Source organism: Harpia harpyja, chromosome 15 (genome assembly GCF_026419915.1).
Source record: "Harpia harpyja isolate bHarHar1 chromosome 15, bHarHar1 primary haplotype, whole genome shotgun sequence".
NCBI classification, from domain to species: domain Eukaryota; kingdom Metazoa; phylum Chordata; class Aves; order Accipitriformes; family Accipitridae; genus Harpia; species Harpia harpyja.
The window spans coordinates 17,268,282-17,281,829 of NC_068954.1; the positions used below are offsets into that span (position 1 = coordinate 17,268,282).

Here is a 13,548-nt window from a genome sequence, read left to right on the forward strand (position 1 = left end):
TTCACAGGGAGAGTGTTGCACGGTGTCCACTTGGGTTTTGAAAGACAAAAAATATCTGCTTAAAACCCTTCCCCAAATTAAACACAATGAAGCACAGGACTGATCTCTGGGCAGCTCTCCTGTTAGCTATGCCAACACTGGGTACCGGTGCTGCTCATTGCAGTGCTTGGTCCTTCCTGTGCCTGCACAGCAGCTGAAACGACGGTTAGCTCGTCAAACTTGCCTCTCTCTCTCGTGAACTGCTTGGTCTCCTTGTGGTTAACTTTTATTTCTGTGCTAGTTTTATTTGTGGTTATCACCTTGTGAGCTTGACACCATCTGCTGGTCAAGGCACTGCAGGGAGGCACACAGCAAGGCAGAGCCGGTTTGGGATCCTCAGCAGAGGAGGTTGTGTCTTGCATAAGTGGTGTTGGAAATCCATCCCTGTTGGGCCACGTTTTTAGATGTCTTTCCTAGTAATCGTGCAATAGAAGAGCTTATTCAGCACTCCTAATGTCATCATCCATTTAGAAAAAATAATTCTAATGGCAAGCTATGTTAAACAGGAGATTGGCTAATCATAGTAGCTGGTGTTTGTTTGGATTGGTTTTTGTTTCAACTTTTTATGCCTTCCAGCTATTTAAAAGCAAATTTTCATATTTTAAGTATCTGCATTGCATCGAAAACAAGATTGAATTGGTATTCTAGGACAGCATTTTGCCTTTAACGGTGGTTTAGTATTCAAACCTAGTCCTGGAACTTGTCTTTGGAAATGGACCATAATTTTACTTGCCTTCAGTTCTCCACTTCAATAAAAAAAAAAAACAAAACCCAAAACCCACCAACAAACAAAAAACCAAACCAAAAATAAAACCAAACCCAAAAAACAACCAACAAAAAACCCTAACCCCTCAACCCCCCCAAAAAATGTTCATAGGAAAATCCCTTTCCATCTCAGTGTATCTTAGAATTGCTGGTGGCCTGGAAGTAGTTGGAATCTTCTGTCCTGTCCTGCTCGGAATAATTTTTTTCAATATTGCATTTTTCATGTTCAAAAAAGGAGGCTGACCTGGTTACAACTCATGAACTCGGACATAATTTTGGAGCAGAGCATGATCCTGATAGTCTGCCAGAATGTGCCCCCACTGAAGACCAGGGAGGGAAATATGTTATGTATCCAATTGCTGTCAGTGGAGATCATGAAAACAACAAGGTATAGTTGCATAGTTTTGTTTCCAGGTACAAGTTTCTGCTATGGTCAATGACCATTTGCATGGCAAGTCTATTTAGTTAATGATTCCTGTAGCTTGAAACTGTCAGGATGTAATGGCTTAGCCATAAGAAGAAAACATACTTGCATGCTGTTGGGTTCTCTGCCACATAAGCTCATCTTTGGATTCTGAGTTTCACCAGAGTTCATAGCATGCCCAGGTGCTTTTTTTAATTAGTTGTCTATAATTAGCTGTGGCCACATGCTCCTAAAAGCAGGTCATCAGCAAGAGCCAAATACAGGACCTTCAGTACCAAATCATGTTTGGGTGGTTCATAGCTATTGTTGGAGAGAGACTGCCAGATGCCACAGCCATTGTGCTCGCCAGTCTCAGAAGCTTGCACTGGCAGTGCAGACTTGGCATTGTGCCTGTTCTGCAGATGAGAAGCCAAGATTATCAAGGGAGTGATTAGTCTGCAGTCTGGTCTGACTTGCTGTTGTTCACCCCTAGCCCTGCTGCCGAGAGGCAGTGCAGTCTCTCCCTGATGCTACAACTTCGCAGCCCTTCCTGGGGATGGTTGCTAGTGCTCCTGAAGCCATGGGAGAGCTGGAGCTGGTTCTGTGACCCTGAGCCAGACTGCGTGCAGGTGTCCCTGCATTGTAACACAGCAATGTCCTTTATGGACCCAACCATTACTTTCCCATCTTAAAATTGTTCCAAGGTATCAAACTTGTAAAGAGGGAATAACACCAGAATTTGGAGGTGTAAGGAGGCTGAGGCTCTTAGATGCCACTTGTTGACAGAAAGGTACGCTCCTCAGTGCTGCTCTTTCCCCTCGTGACTCTCTAGATGTTCTCAAGCTGCAGCAAAAAATCCATCCATAGGACCATAGAGATCAAGGCCCAGGAGTGCTTCAAAGAGCGCAACAACAAAGTGTGTGGGAACTCCAGAGTGGATGAAGGGGAAGAATGCGATCCTGGCCTCTTGTACCAACAGGCTGATCCCTGCTGCTCTGCAGACTGTAAACTGAAAGATGGTGCCAAATGCAGGTAAGGGGAAATAAGCTGCAACTTCTCTAAACATAGGAGAAAACAACGGGCTGGGTTGAAAGCTCCTAAAGCAACCTGCAGTGTCGCAGACCCGTTTCCTGGCTTTAAGGTTAAATGTGTGAGCTGAAGACAATAAAGGACTTCAGGAAAGGCTGCTGTGTGCATGCACTGTTTGCATACATTAAGTTTTGTAGCGTTCTTTTACTTTCTCGTAGAAGTGGCAATAGCTACAGGCTTGAAGATTATTATTATTGTTGTTGTTGTTACTATTATTATTACAGAAATTTAGGCAGTCAAAAATTAATATTAAAAATTTCCTGGGCAAATTCAATTTTTGCTTGTATGGCAAGGTGGCTTTGAACTGGGATCACATACTGGTATTTTCAAGACTGCTGCAAAATGTGTTTGAGCAGACAACACAGCGACTGCACTAAATGAGTCCTCTTTCTGTTCTTGTTGCTCTTTGGGGTGTTCGTGGCCCTGTTGCAATGCAGTGTCCAGTCTGTTTTTTCAGAGTTCAGCTCTGCGCCACGTAACAGTAGAGAGCTTGTGCAACTCCTCTTGTTTAGCAAGAAATCCCTCAGTTTTAATGAGTGTTTTGTACTAAGGGCCTTCTTGCGTTAGGTGCAGAACAACAAGAATAAAGACAGCGCAGAATGAAGAGTAGTAAACCTTTAGGAAAAACAGAAGGGGGGGAAATGCATGGGGAAGAAAAGAGTAGAAGATCTTGTCCAAAGTTGCACAGCAAGTGACAAGAAGAGGATCCAAGTGCCTTGAATAAATATAAGGGTCTCTGTGTTGTCTCTCAGTACGTTGTACTTTCTACATGCTTTTACCTTTGGTAAAAGAAGAGTGAGTGGGTGTGTAGAAAGGTGGTCGTGGGAGGGGGCAGAGAGGGTGAGGATTTTGAATCAGTGAGTCAATCTCGAAGAAGTAGCTCTTCCCCCCCCCCCCCCAACATCCTTTTTCCCTGGCTTTGTCATGCTTTTACTTCTTTTTAAAAGATGGCTTAATATTTCCTTCTTTCATTTTGATCTTTCCACAGTGATCGGAACAGTCCCTGCTGTAAAGGCTGTCAGTTTGAAAGTGCACAGAAGAAATGCCAAGAAGCCATAAATGCCACTTGTAAAGGAGAGTCTTTTTGCACTGGTAGGACGTGGTTCTGTACCCTTCACGTCAGCTAGCCAAGCGCTTCAGGCTCAGTGTCCTGTTCAATCTGCTTTCAAACTAGTGCCCTTTATTCATCCGGTACATGTAATTTTAGAGACCATTTAAGCATCACGAAATTGCCCTATAATGAGTTTCATTGTAGTTCAGGAGTCACTTGGTGATTTACTGCCCAGAACATGAAAAATGTTGATTTTTTTTCTTCTTCTTCTTTGTTTCTTTCCCTTAAAAGAAGAAAAAACAAAACAGTGTGTCACTGGGAGGGGACAAGGATGAGCTGAATCTTGCCATAGAAAGGGTGGAATTACTGCAACTCTGCTTCACTTCCCCACTTGTTTACTTCCTCCTCATAATCTGTCCTGGAGGCAAGGAGTCAAGTCAGAGCTGCTGCTTTGCTGATGGTGCCTCCAGGGTCTGCTACCTACTGCTTGGCTGCCAGCGTGCCACAATGCCTGAGTTGCTGAAAGCTTTCAGAGCTTCTGCTGCCTCTCGGAGGAGCTGGCAGGCAGCCTGCAGATGAAGGCCGAGAACAAGCTATTGGGGTTCCTTCCTGGGATGAGTCTGGATTTCCTTTATTTTCCTTTTTTCTTTTCCTGCACGCTTAGGTGCTCTGCCCTTTGCTCTAACACAGTCCTCCCACTCTGTTGACCCCCATCTGTAGGGAACAGCAGTGAGTGCCCCCCTCCAGGGAATGCTCCAGATGACACAGTCTGCGTGGACATGGGAAAGTGCAAGGATGGGGAGTGTGTCCCTTTCTGCGAGAGGGAGAAGAACCTACGGTCATGTGCGTGCAATGGTGGGTGACACAGGACTGAACTGAAGTGTGTGCTTCAGCTCTGCTCCTCGGAGAGTGCTGGCCTCACCCTGGAGGTTGTCTGTTGGAGGGCACAGTTTCTGGTTTCTGAAAAAGTTTAAATGTTGTTTTTTCAGGGCTAGTGTTTTCTCTTTGGAAAAAGAATGTAAATGTCCTCTTGTCCTCTGATGGTCTGGGTTTGAAGACATGTAGATGAGACTTAGAATCATAGAATCATTTATGTTGGAAAAGACCCTTAAGATCATCGATTCCAACCATAAGCCTCGGACTGCCAAGTCCACCACTAAACCATATCCCTAAGCACCGTGTCTACATGTCTTTTAAATACCTCCAGGAGTGGTGGCCCCACCACTTCCCTGGGCAGCCTGTTCCAATGCTTGACAACCCTTTCGTTGAAGAAATTTTTCCTACTATCCAACCTAAACCTCCCCTGGTGCCACTTGAGGCCGTTTCCTCTCATCCTATCGCTTGTTATTTGGGAAAAGAGACCGACTCCCACCTCGCTACAGCCCCCTTTTCAGGTAGTTGTAAAGAGCGATAAGGTCTCCCCTCAGCCTCCTTTTCTCCAGGCTAAACCACCCCAGTTCCCTCAGCCGCTCCTCATAAGACTTGTGCTCTAGACCCTTCACCAGCTTTCTTGCCCTTCTCTGGACGCAGTCCAGCACCTCAATGTCTGTCTTGTAGTGAGGGGCCTAAAACTGAACACAGTATTCGAGGTGCGGCCTCACCAGTGCCGAGTACAGGGGGACGATCACCTCCCTGTTCCTGCTGTGGCCACGCTATTTTTTGATACAGGCCAGGAAGCTGTTGGCCTTCTTGGCCACCTGGGCACACTGCTGGTGCCCAGGCATTTATGGTCTGGCACCCCAGTTAAAGGAGAGGGCACTCCCCCACCCTCTACCTCCTCTGCTACAGGAGGAGGGGAGGGAAAGTCTGACTGTTCTCTGAATGTAAGGAGATCCCAACCAACCTCTGGACCAGGCATCTGGCAGAGGAGTGGTAGCCTCCAACAAGTGGTTTAAGAAAGATTTCAAAGAGGTTAAAGTGCCTTGAGAACACAGGATTCGTGAGTCCAGTCCTCTGCTGCTGCAAACCTGCCTGTCATATACTGCTGTCAATAAGCTTCACTGTTCACTTGCTCCCCATCTGGGCTCTTAAATCCGGTAAAGCAGCTGGGAGCAGGAGGAAAGCTTCACAGGGCCAGTGCAAGGAAGTAGTGTGGGCCCCACCGTTTGAGATGGAGGGCATAGCTAAGGAGAAAGGTGCCTAGAGGACCCAAGGTCCAAGAAATATTTAAATCTGTATCTTGGATGTGTTTGGAACCTCTTCACCTGCCTGTTGATTGCTGCAGTGTTGAGGTATCAGCTTGGAGAGCTTGGTCCCACTGTGTCGCTTAATATGTTGCACACGCATCTGGTTGAGTTTCAGGCTTGGTTGTTGGAGTAACTGAAATTGGGTGACTCGCACAGTCCTGCCTTCCCCGGAGAAGCTGGGCAGGAACACAGTGAGCCAGGGGACGTGTGGGGTAATGCGTTTGCTGGTTATGGGTTGCAGGTGATTCTTGGTGCTTCTGAGGAATGAGTTTGTTGTTTTATTACAGAAACGGATAATTCCTGCAAGGTGTGCTGCCGGGACGAGCAGGATAGGTGCATACCGTATGTTGATGCTAACGACCAGTTCTTGTTCCTGCGCAAGGGGAAGCCTTGCACTGTGGGCTTCTGCGATACAAATGTAAGTTTTCTCAGATGTCTATGCACTGCATGCTCTGCTTCTGTGCCTGGGTGTTTTAGTCCTCTGTGATGAGGACTGTGCTAGTAAAGAGAAACCAAAGCTTGACATGCTGCTGAGCAGGGTGATACTGTGTAAGTACCTCTCCATGGGGTAAATATTAAAGGTTGTCTGAGGCTGCAGATGGAAGTTAGTTCTGCAGAGACCTGTGCAAGGTGAAGCTGTTACCTTCTACTGTTGCTTATTGCCCCCTTCTGCTGCTCTTCACAGCTCAGCCAGCTGGCAGTTTGTGTGAAGGAGGTGAATGAGCACTGCCGTAAGCTTGGTTAGGTTTGCAGCGCTTGCTATTTCAGTTGTTCACGTTAGCTCAATTAATTTTGACTAAAATAGTTCAGGTCAGGGTGCAGTCACAGGAAAATCTAGCTGTCAGTATCTGAAAGGGGTAGTGAGCCCCTGGCAGGAAGATTGGTGGGTTGCTGGCAGTCAGTGACCGTTTCTGTGGTACGCCTGCATGGATAGTCGTGTCACCTGCAGACCCCAACAGTTGAAGCTAAACTGGGTGTTGGCAGGAGGGAGTTTGGGAGGGTGTGGCCCAGCCCTTCTGCTGGCAGAGCTGGAAGTGTGATGATCTACTGTGTTAAACCAGCACAGCCAGATCTGGGAGTCTGTCTGTCTGTAACCTTGGGCTCCTGAGAGCTGCAGCCTTCTCGGTGGGTAATGGGAACTGTGGCTTCCGGTGCTTAAACCTCTCCAGAAACTTCAGTTTTATGTTCCCTAACATGGGGTGAGGGCAGGGTGGTTTCTGCACCTCTCAAAATGTTAAAACTTCAGCTGTTTCAGACAGCAATAGAATTGAAACTGTTCTGCCAAAAATAAAGTCAATAAAAATGGACTGCTCCTACTGGGCGTGAGTGTAAATCTGTATTCAGAAGGTGAGTAAAGTGCTGCTGTGTCTGTTTTTTTCACTTCATTACTGTCTTTGTATCTTCTTCCCTCTTCAAGAAGGCAGTAGTTAATGCTTAGATAGTGTAAGATTATTTTGTAAGTAAGTGTTTACTTTCACAGGGCAAATGTGAGAAGCAAGTACAGGATGTGATTGAACGATTTTGGGATTTCATAGACCAACTCAGCATCAATACTTTTGGTAAGATACATAACCAAATCCTTTGGGTTTTTTTCTTTTTACTTCATGACACGAACCTCTAAACTCTCAGAGGGAGTTAGCTGGCTGGTTTTATTCACCTATATGCAAGAGTAGCTAGTAGCTGTGTTTCTGATATATAAAAATACATTTTTGCCTAAAGTTTGATACTGATCTTGCCTTTTAAAGCTGAAAGGACAGGGGATCATTTTGCATTTTTCCACTCCATTATTTTCTAGGCATCTTCCAAGCTTGGAAAGGAGATGATAGCTTCTTGTCTGAATACTAAGAAGTAGGTCAATTAGAGAAAAGGAAATAACAGACAGTCAGAGGTCTGCTAGACCTCTGAGGTCAGCTAGATTCAGCATAGTATAAAGTGGGCCTCTCAGTGGGATTTAAATGTCAACAGACTGGGAGAGGAAAACTTCATTTCTTTCTTAGTTAAGAAAACCACTGAGGCCACGCATCTCAAGCTGAGTGCCTGTACTGAGTCACTGTCCAGCTATTGTGAGTGGGCCTCCTTGGTCTTGATCCCCACCATGCCATCCATGCAGGTAGCCCCCCAGTGTAACTCCCCAGTGTCTCACTCTGTGTTACTGGAACCATACAAAACCTGTTAATAAGCCGGTGCTGTGTAATGACTGGGTAACTGCATACGCTCACAGTAATGCTGTGCCTACACAGTGTCATTATCTGGGTTTGGGGCTTTCAATCTTGAGTTCTAGGGTCCAAAAATTGTTTCTTAGGTAATTGTTAAAGCTATTTAGCCTGCTCAGTTAGAGGCAGTTTGTATGTCTTTGATGTACAAATATTTTGTTTGTGGAGGCAGGTAGTTATCACATGACTGTAAAATCAGAATTTGGTAACAGACTCACAGTATGTCTTCTATAATCCAGAGGGCAGCTTGTTTAACTGTTCCCAATCAACTCATTAAATGTTACAGCCTGTCAGTATGTCTCATCAGAGAACGGAGGAGAAAAACTGTTATTGTTAACATATTGTATACAGTTTTCTAAAATTGTATAATTTCTTTTCTCACTGCCTAGTCCTGCAGCCTGTGCTTCTCTGAGCAATTCTGTGGCTTGCCTTGCATAAGCAGTGGTTGCAGAATGGGGATATACATGTGTATGTTCATGAAACAGTATTTGGTAGGTGACTAACAGATTTGAACTGATTTCACAGGGAAGTTCCTAGCGGATAATATAGTGGGCTCTGTGCTTGTCTTCTCCTTGCTTTTTTGGATTCCTCTCAGCATCCTTGTGCACTGTGTGGTGAGTAAGCTGTCTTTGAGATGAGTGCTCTGTTGGATTGAGCTGTAAGAGAACACCCTTCCTGTACAAAATGGCACATGTCTGTGGGAGAAGGTGATGGGAAGCTTTTAGCAAACCCTGGGGGGGAATCCAGCATATGTAAGACCTACTGCTCCTTTCAGTAGGCAGAACTCCTGCTAAACTCTGCTGGGCTCTGGCAGACCCAGTGCTCCTATGACTATTCCCTGGAGGTCTTCTCATTCTTTCCTAGGCAGATTTTCTTCCTCTGCCTCCCGAATTCTCCAAGTATAATTTTGGTAACTTCAAAGTTTTCTAAAGCCCTGCTAAGAAACAAGACATCCACATCTTGTGGGGAGACGCAGAGCAGGAAGTGGTCTTGGTTGAGCTTGGGTGGATGGGTAAAGAGAGCGCTCATGGCAACTGGGAGCATGGGCATGTGGCGTGATGCTGACAGCAGTGTGGGGTTAGAGCAGAGGGATGCTGCGCCTGCAAGCACTGCTGGCATGGATGGGAAGGCATGGGAGGTAGGGGAAGGGAAAAGAGCCCCAGGCACTGCTGTGTCCCTGCAGGGAAACGGGGACAGGGACCTTGCAATTGGGAAACTAACTTTCTTATTTTGTGTGTGTGTGTGTGTCTGTGTTTTGGTTTGCTTTTGTTTGTTTTCAAATAGGACAAGAAACTGGACAAGCAGTACGAGGAGAACACAAAGTCCTTGTTTTGCCCCAGTGTAAGTGGCTGTCTGAATATGAATTGGCAGAAAGCTATCCAATGTGTATTAGATAATCTGAACCTAAGTTGTGTGCGGAGTCTTTATCAAAGAAGCGATAATAGGGAGACCTGGAGCCCTGTGCCTCACGCTGCAGATGGATGAATCAATTTGAGGGGAAACTGTTTTGTTGAACAAGCCTGTATTCGATATATCAAGCACTGCAGCTTGGTGGGGTCTGATTCTTCCTTCCTGTAAGAGCAGTCCCTTGACCTTGTTGACAAAGCAGCTCTCTTGCAGCAGCCGCAGCTCCCGGGGCAGGAAGCTGCTCCGCTCTGCGGAGCACTGCTTCACACAGTGGGTGCCTGTGCATGGGCTCCCCTCGGCATGGGCCATTCAGCAGCTTCAACCACAGACCGCTTGTTCCCAGCCAAGTGGTGTCAGCGAAGCACGAGGCTTAGTGGGGCGACGCTGCAGAAAAATCTCTGCAAAATGTGGTGTCTTTGCTGCAGAATGGTCATTTGCAGGAGTCAGCTCCTATTGGTGAGATGTGCTAAAGCCTTCCAGTTGCCTATGGGAGTGCTGGGACCCGTCAGTAATGTTTCTCACCTCGTAGATACTGAGTTGGGAGAGGGGAAGAGCAAAAAAGTGCCTAGACAAATTTTATTACAGTCCAGCACAGGGCACCTTCTGACATAGATTTTTTTTTTTTTTGGGTGTCCTGTCCAGTGCTTTGACAACCCAATTCTTATTAATAACTGAACCATTCAATTAAGGAAGTGTCGTTTTGTAACAGGAGGGGGAAAAAAAAGCCTTGCAGAGCTCCTTCTTGTACAGCCACTGGGGGAAGCATACTGAAGTCAAAGACTGCTGAGGCAGATTGCCTCTGTCATCTGCTCTGATGTAACTGAAAGCGATTTTAGTTCGAGTCACCCATAGCTGGTCTTGAATGCCATAAGAAAAGTCACCTTAGAGCTTTATACCTGAATTCAATCAAGAACATCCTAGAAGGAGGTGTAGCAACGGAGCACAGGTATAGTTAATGGGCTCCTTGCACCAGCAACAGTTTAACAAACAAATCTTAGGTCTTTTGGATCTGCTGAGGATTGAGTGGTTGGGAAATGCAGTACTGGTAGCAGGTAAACATCTCATCCTGCCCAATGTTAGCATTTACTAAGGTGCATGGGGATTTTTTTTGCCCAGAAATCTCTGGGTATTTTCCAAACCATGCTCAAATAGAAGCAGAAATCAATGGGCTTTAACTTAATCTGGGTTGTAGAATTTGGGTGTGATCACAGTGGTCCCTCCAGTCTTTGACCCTGTGTTCAGTGCAGGTTCTTGCATGTGAAACAGGGAACTCCTCAGGTTGGAAGAGAGGAGTAAGGTGTACCTTGGACTGATTCCCTGCACTGAGCTCTTGGCGTCATCTGGCATGACCCTGCGTTTCCAGTGCTAGGTTTTGTCAAAGCAGTGTTGGGCCCCAGGGAGGTGGGGCTGAGTTGTCAGCTCTGTCTCAGTGAGGCTGCCACCCGTGGTGCTTTATATGGAGAAGGAACAAGCAGAGAGAAAAGGGCCCTTCAGCCTTTAGTGCTTAGTGTAGCTGATTTCATGAGGGAAAAACAGTAGAACAAATTACTTTTGTTGGATGCTCCCTTGCTCCTGTGTAAGTATAAATCTACTGTGGAGAAAAAGGAGTTGGATTTTGAATTTCACAGTGCAGTGGGTTCAGCCTGGCTAGCACAGAGTAACCTGCGGTGGCACAAGGGCAGTCAGCACATCTCTGCTGGGAGTGGAGGGGAGGACACGGCAGCCTTTAAATGGTTCTAACAGGAGTACAGGTGCTCCTCAGATGGTGCCCGTTGCCTGTTCCCTTTGAAAAGGGTGCAAAAACTGAACCCTGGACTAGATACTGGTTGCTTTTCCCAGTGACGTGGCTGCTTGTGTCTTGCAGAACGTGGAGATGCTCAGCAGCCTGGACTCTGCCTCCGTTCGAATCATCAAGCCCTTCCCCACGGCGCAGTCGACAAGCCGGCACCAGCCTCTGCAGCCCATCACAGCTGTGCCTGCTGTCGCTGCGGCACCCAAACAGGACCACCAAAGAATGGACACTATTCAGGAGGACCCGAGCACCGACTCTCACATTGACGAGGACGGGTTTGAGAAGGACCCTTTCCCAAATAGCAGCTCAGCTGCCAAATCTTTCGAGGACTTGACAGACCATCCTGTCATTAGGAGTGAGAAAGCTTCGTCCTTTAAACTACAGCGCCAGAACCGGGTGGACAGCAAAGAAACAGAATGCTAGTGTCTTGCTGCCTTCTAAACATGACTTGTGTCTGCAAAACAAGGATCTAAAACCATTTCATTTATATAAATATAAATATATGTATATATATTTTTGTGAGGGAGTGGGAGAAATAAGGAAGTGACCTACTGCAGATGCTGGTCATGTGTATGACCTTCCTTAAATTACATTTATTAGAGCATTATATCTTTTAAAAAGGAAAATCCAAACTAAAACTGGCTTGTTTTTGAAGCTTATTGGATTTGTTTTTCTATTCCCTTGACCTTCAACATTTCCTTCAACCTGTGGTGCAAAACCAAATATCCTGCTGGATATTGGATTGTGTATATCAGCCTTTTTTATAATTTAATATTTTGTAGTCTGACAGCACTGATAAACAAAATTAAGGGGCTTTTAAAAACAAAATGAAAACACTGCAGTATGTTCCATATAGAGTAGATCATTTAGCAATTTAAGGTACATGTAAGGAAAGCCTAAACAGGTGACTTCAGAACAACGTGAGAGTAATGAAACAGATAAAAATAGTTGCACAGCATTGAATGAAGATGTGCAATTGGAATCAAGCAGCTTAAGATATACAGCTTCTAAATAAGTAAAAGGATCATAGAGAGGCTGTTAAAAATGAAATGCTCCTCTAGCATGAAACTCTTTTGCCTCTAGTACTGAGGTTGTCTTTGTCTTCGTGGCAGAGAAAGGCTTTCCTTGGGAGTTCCCCACTCTGCACGAAGAGGCTTGCATGTTGCAGGTGTCTGGTAGAAGGAAGTTTAAGGGGAGAAATCATTTATGCGGATGAGGACTGCTTTAACAAACTGTTTACAGCAGTTGTTTTGGTGCAGAAATGTTTTTCTGAATGTTATTTTGAAATGGGTAACACTATTGTTGAGATGTTCAAAGAGCTGAGCCTCAGTTTTCAGGGTCTGTGCGGCCTTTGGAAGCTCCTACTGCATAAATAAATGGTGGGGGGGGAAATTCACTCCACTGCAGGGGGGGCATTTGTTTAAAAACAATTGTGAATTTAATGAAAAAAGAAGGAAACTTTTGTTAAACTTACAGGGCAAGTATTGGGAGGAGACTTCATGACTTCAAATACCCACACAGTACAATGTGATGTTAAAAGTTGGTAATCTAATGGTGTCCTCTACTTTGATTCACCTGGAGATCTGCAAGGCAAGCTGGGAATGGCACTTGAGTGTTGTTTTAGCTTAGTAGCAGATGGACTGACACAGCGGAGTCACAGAGCAACACTTGTGATAGTAAAGCAGCATCTTAAGTCTGCATTGGTTTTCTCCCATGATCTGTTGATAAAACTGACATAAAATGTGACCAACAGTAGAACCATTTTAACTGTTAGAAGCCTGCTCTCAGCTACAGGGGAACTGCAGCTGTGGAAAAAAAAGCCTTTGTGTTTTTAAATGTGAGGGGAAAGGAACCAAACCTGTGCTGAAAGGATTGCGGGAGTACGCCCCCCCCCCCCCCCCCAAGGATACTTGTTACACTAATACTTGAACGTGTGCCTTATGGTATTTGTATCTGACTAGCTATTGTGTTTTATGTACTGGTTTTGAACTTTGGGGTTTGTTTTGTTTTGTTTGGGTTTTCTTTTTTTGATTCAGTGCAAAGTATATGTGTGAGGAGTTAATTTAATTCCCCATACAATAAAAGCTTTTTATATTAAAAAAAAAAATTAGTTAAACAAGAGCTGTTTCTGTGCAGTTACAAGTCTGGGATGCAGCCAGACTTGAGCCACTTATTTCTAACTGCTCCCCTCTGAAATGTGGCTGCTGTGGAGGCTGGACCCTGAGCATGAGGGTATGGATCTGCGCCTGTGAGCCTGCACTGCTTCCCACAGGGGATGGAGTTGGTCTTGCCATCTGTCCTGTTGATTACAGTCAGTTCTGACAGTGAAATTCATATCTAAGGTATGGCTGCATGCTCAAATGCCTTTCCAGGTAGCATATCTGTAAGTATGTGTTCTCAGCACTAAGGTCTTTACTTCCCAGGTGAAAACGAGGCAGTGGCAGGTGCTTGGGAGCATGAAAATAGAGGTTTGGAGCAGTCCTTGGATGTCACAGAACCCATCCACCAATCTGAGCCGTATTCCAGAAACTGTCAAAACAGTTCTTGCACAGTTTGTTTGTAACTACAAACTACAGTAGCTACAGCTTCCACAGGGAGCCCCT

General features: G+C 45.4%; 1 protein-coding gene across 2 annotated transcripts in view; it reads left to right on the forward strand.

The window, feature by feature from the left end:
* The window catches only part of ADAM17 (ADAM metallopeptidase domain 17), a 37,329-nt gene extending 24,263 nt beyond the window's left edge, over nt 1–13,066 (forward strand). For both annotated transcript variants that reach the window (XM_052809434.1, XM_052809435.1), the window contains exons 11-19: nt 1,040–1,192; nt 2,040–2,239; nt 3,285–3,388; nt 4,068–4,202; nt 5,821–5,951; nt 7,014–7,092; nt 8,272–8,360; nt 9,031–9,087; nt 11,018–13,066. In XM_052809434.1, coding sequence (XP_052665394.1) covers nt 1,040–1,192; nt 2,040–2,239; nt 3,285–3,388; nt 4,068–4,202; nt 5,821–5,951; nt 7,014–7,092; nt 8,272–8,360; nt 9,031–9,087; nt 11,018–11,368 — 1,299 coding nt within the window. In that variant the 3' untranslated portion in view covers nt 11,369–13,066. The remainder of the gene's footprint in view (nt 1–1,039; nt 1,193–2,039; nt 2,240–3,284; nt 3,389–4,067; nt 4,203–5,820; nt 5,952–7,013; nt 7,093–8,271; nt 8,361–9,030; nt 9,088–11,017) is intronic.
* Nucleotides 13,067–13,548: the final 482 nt, after the last annotated feature.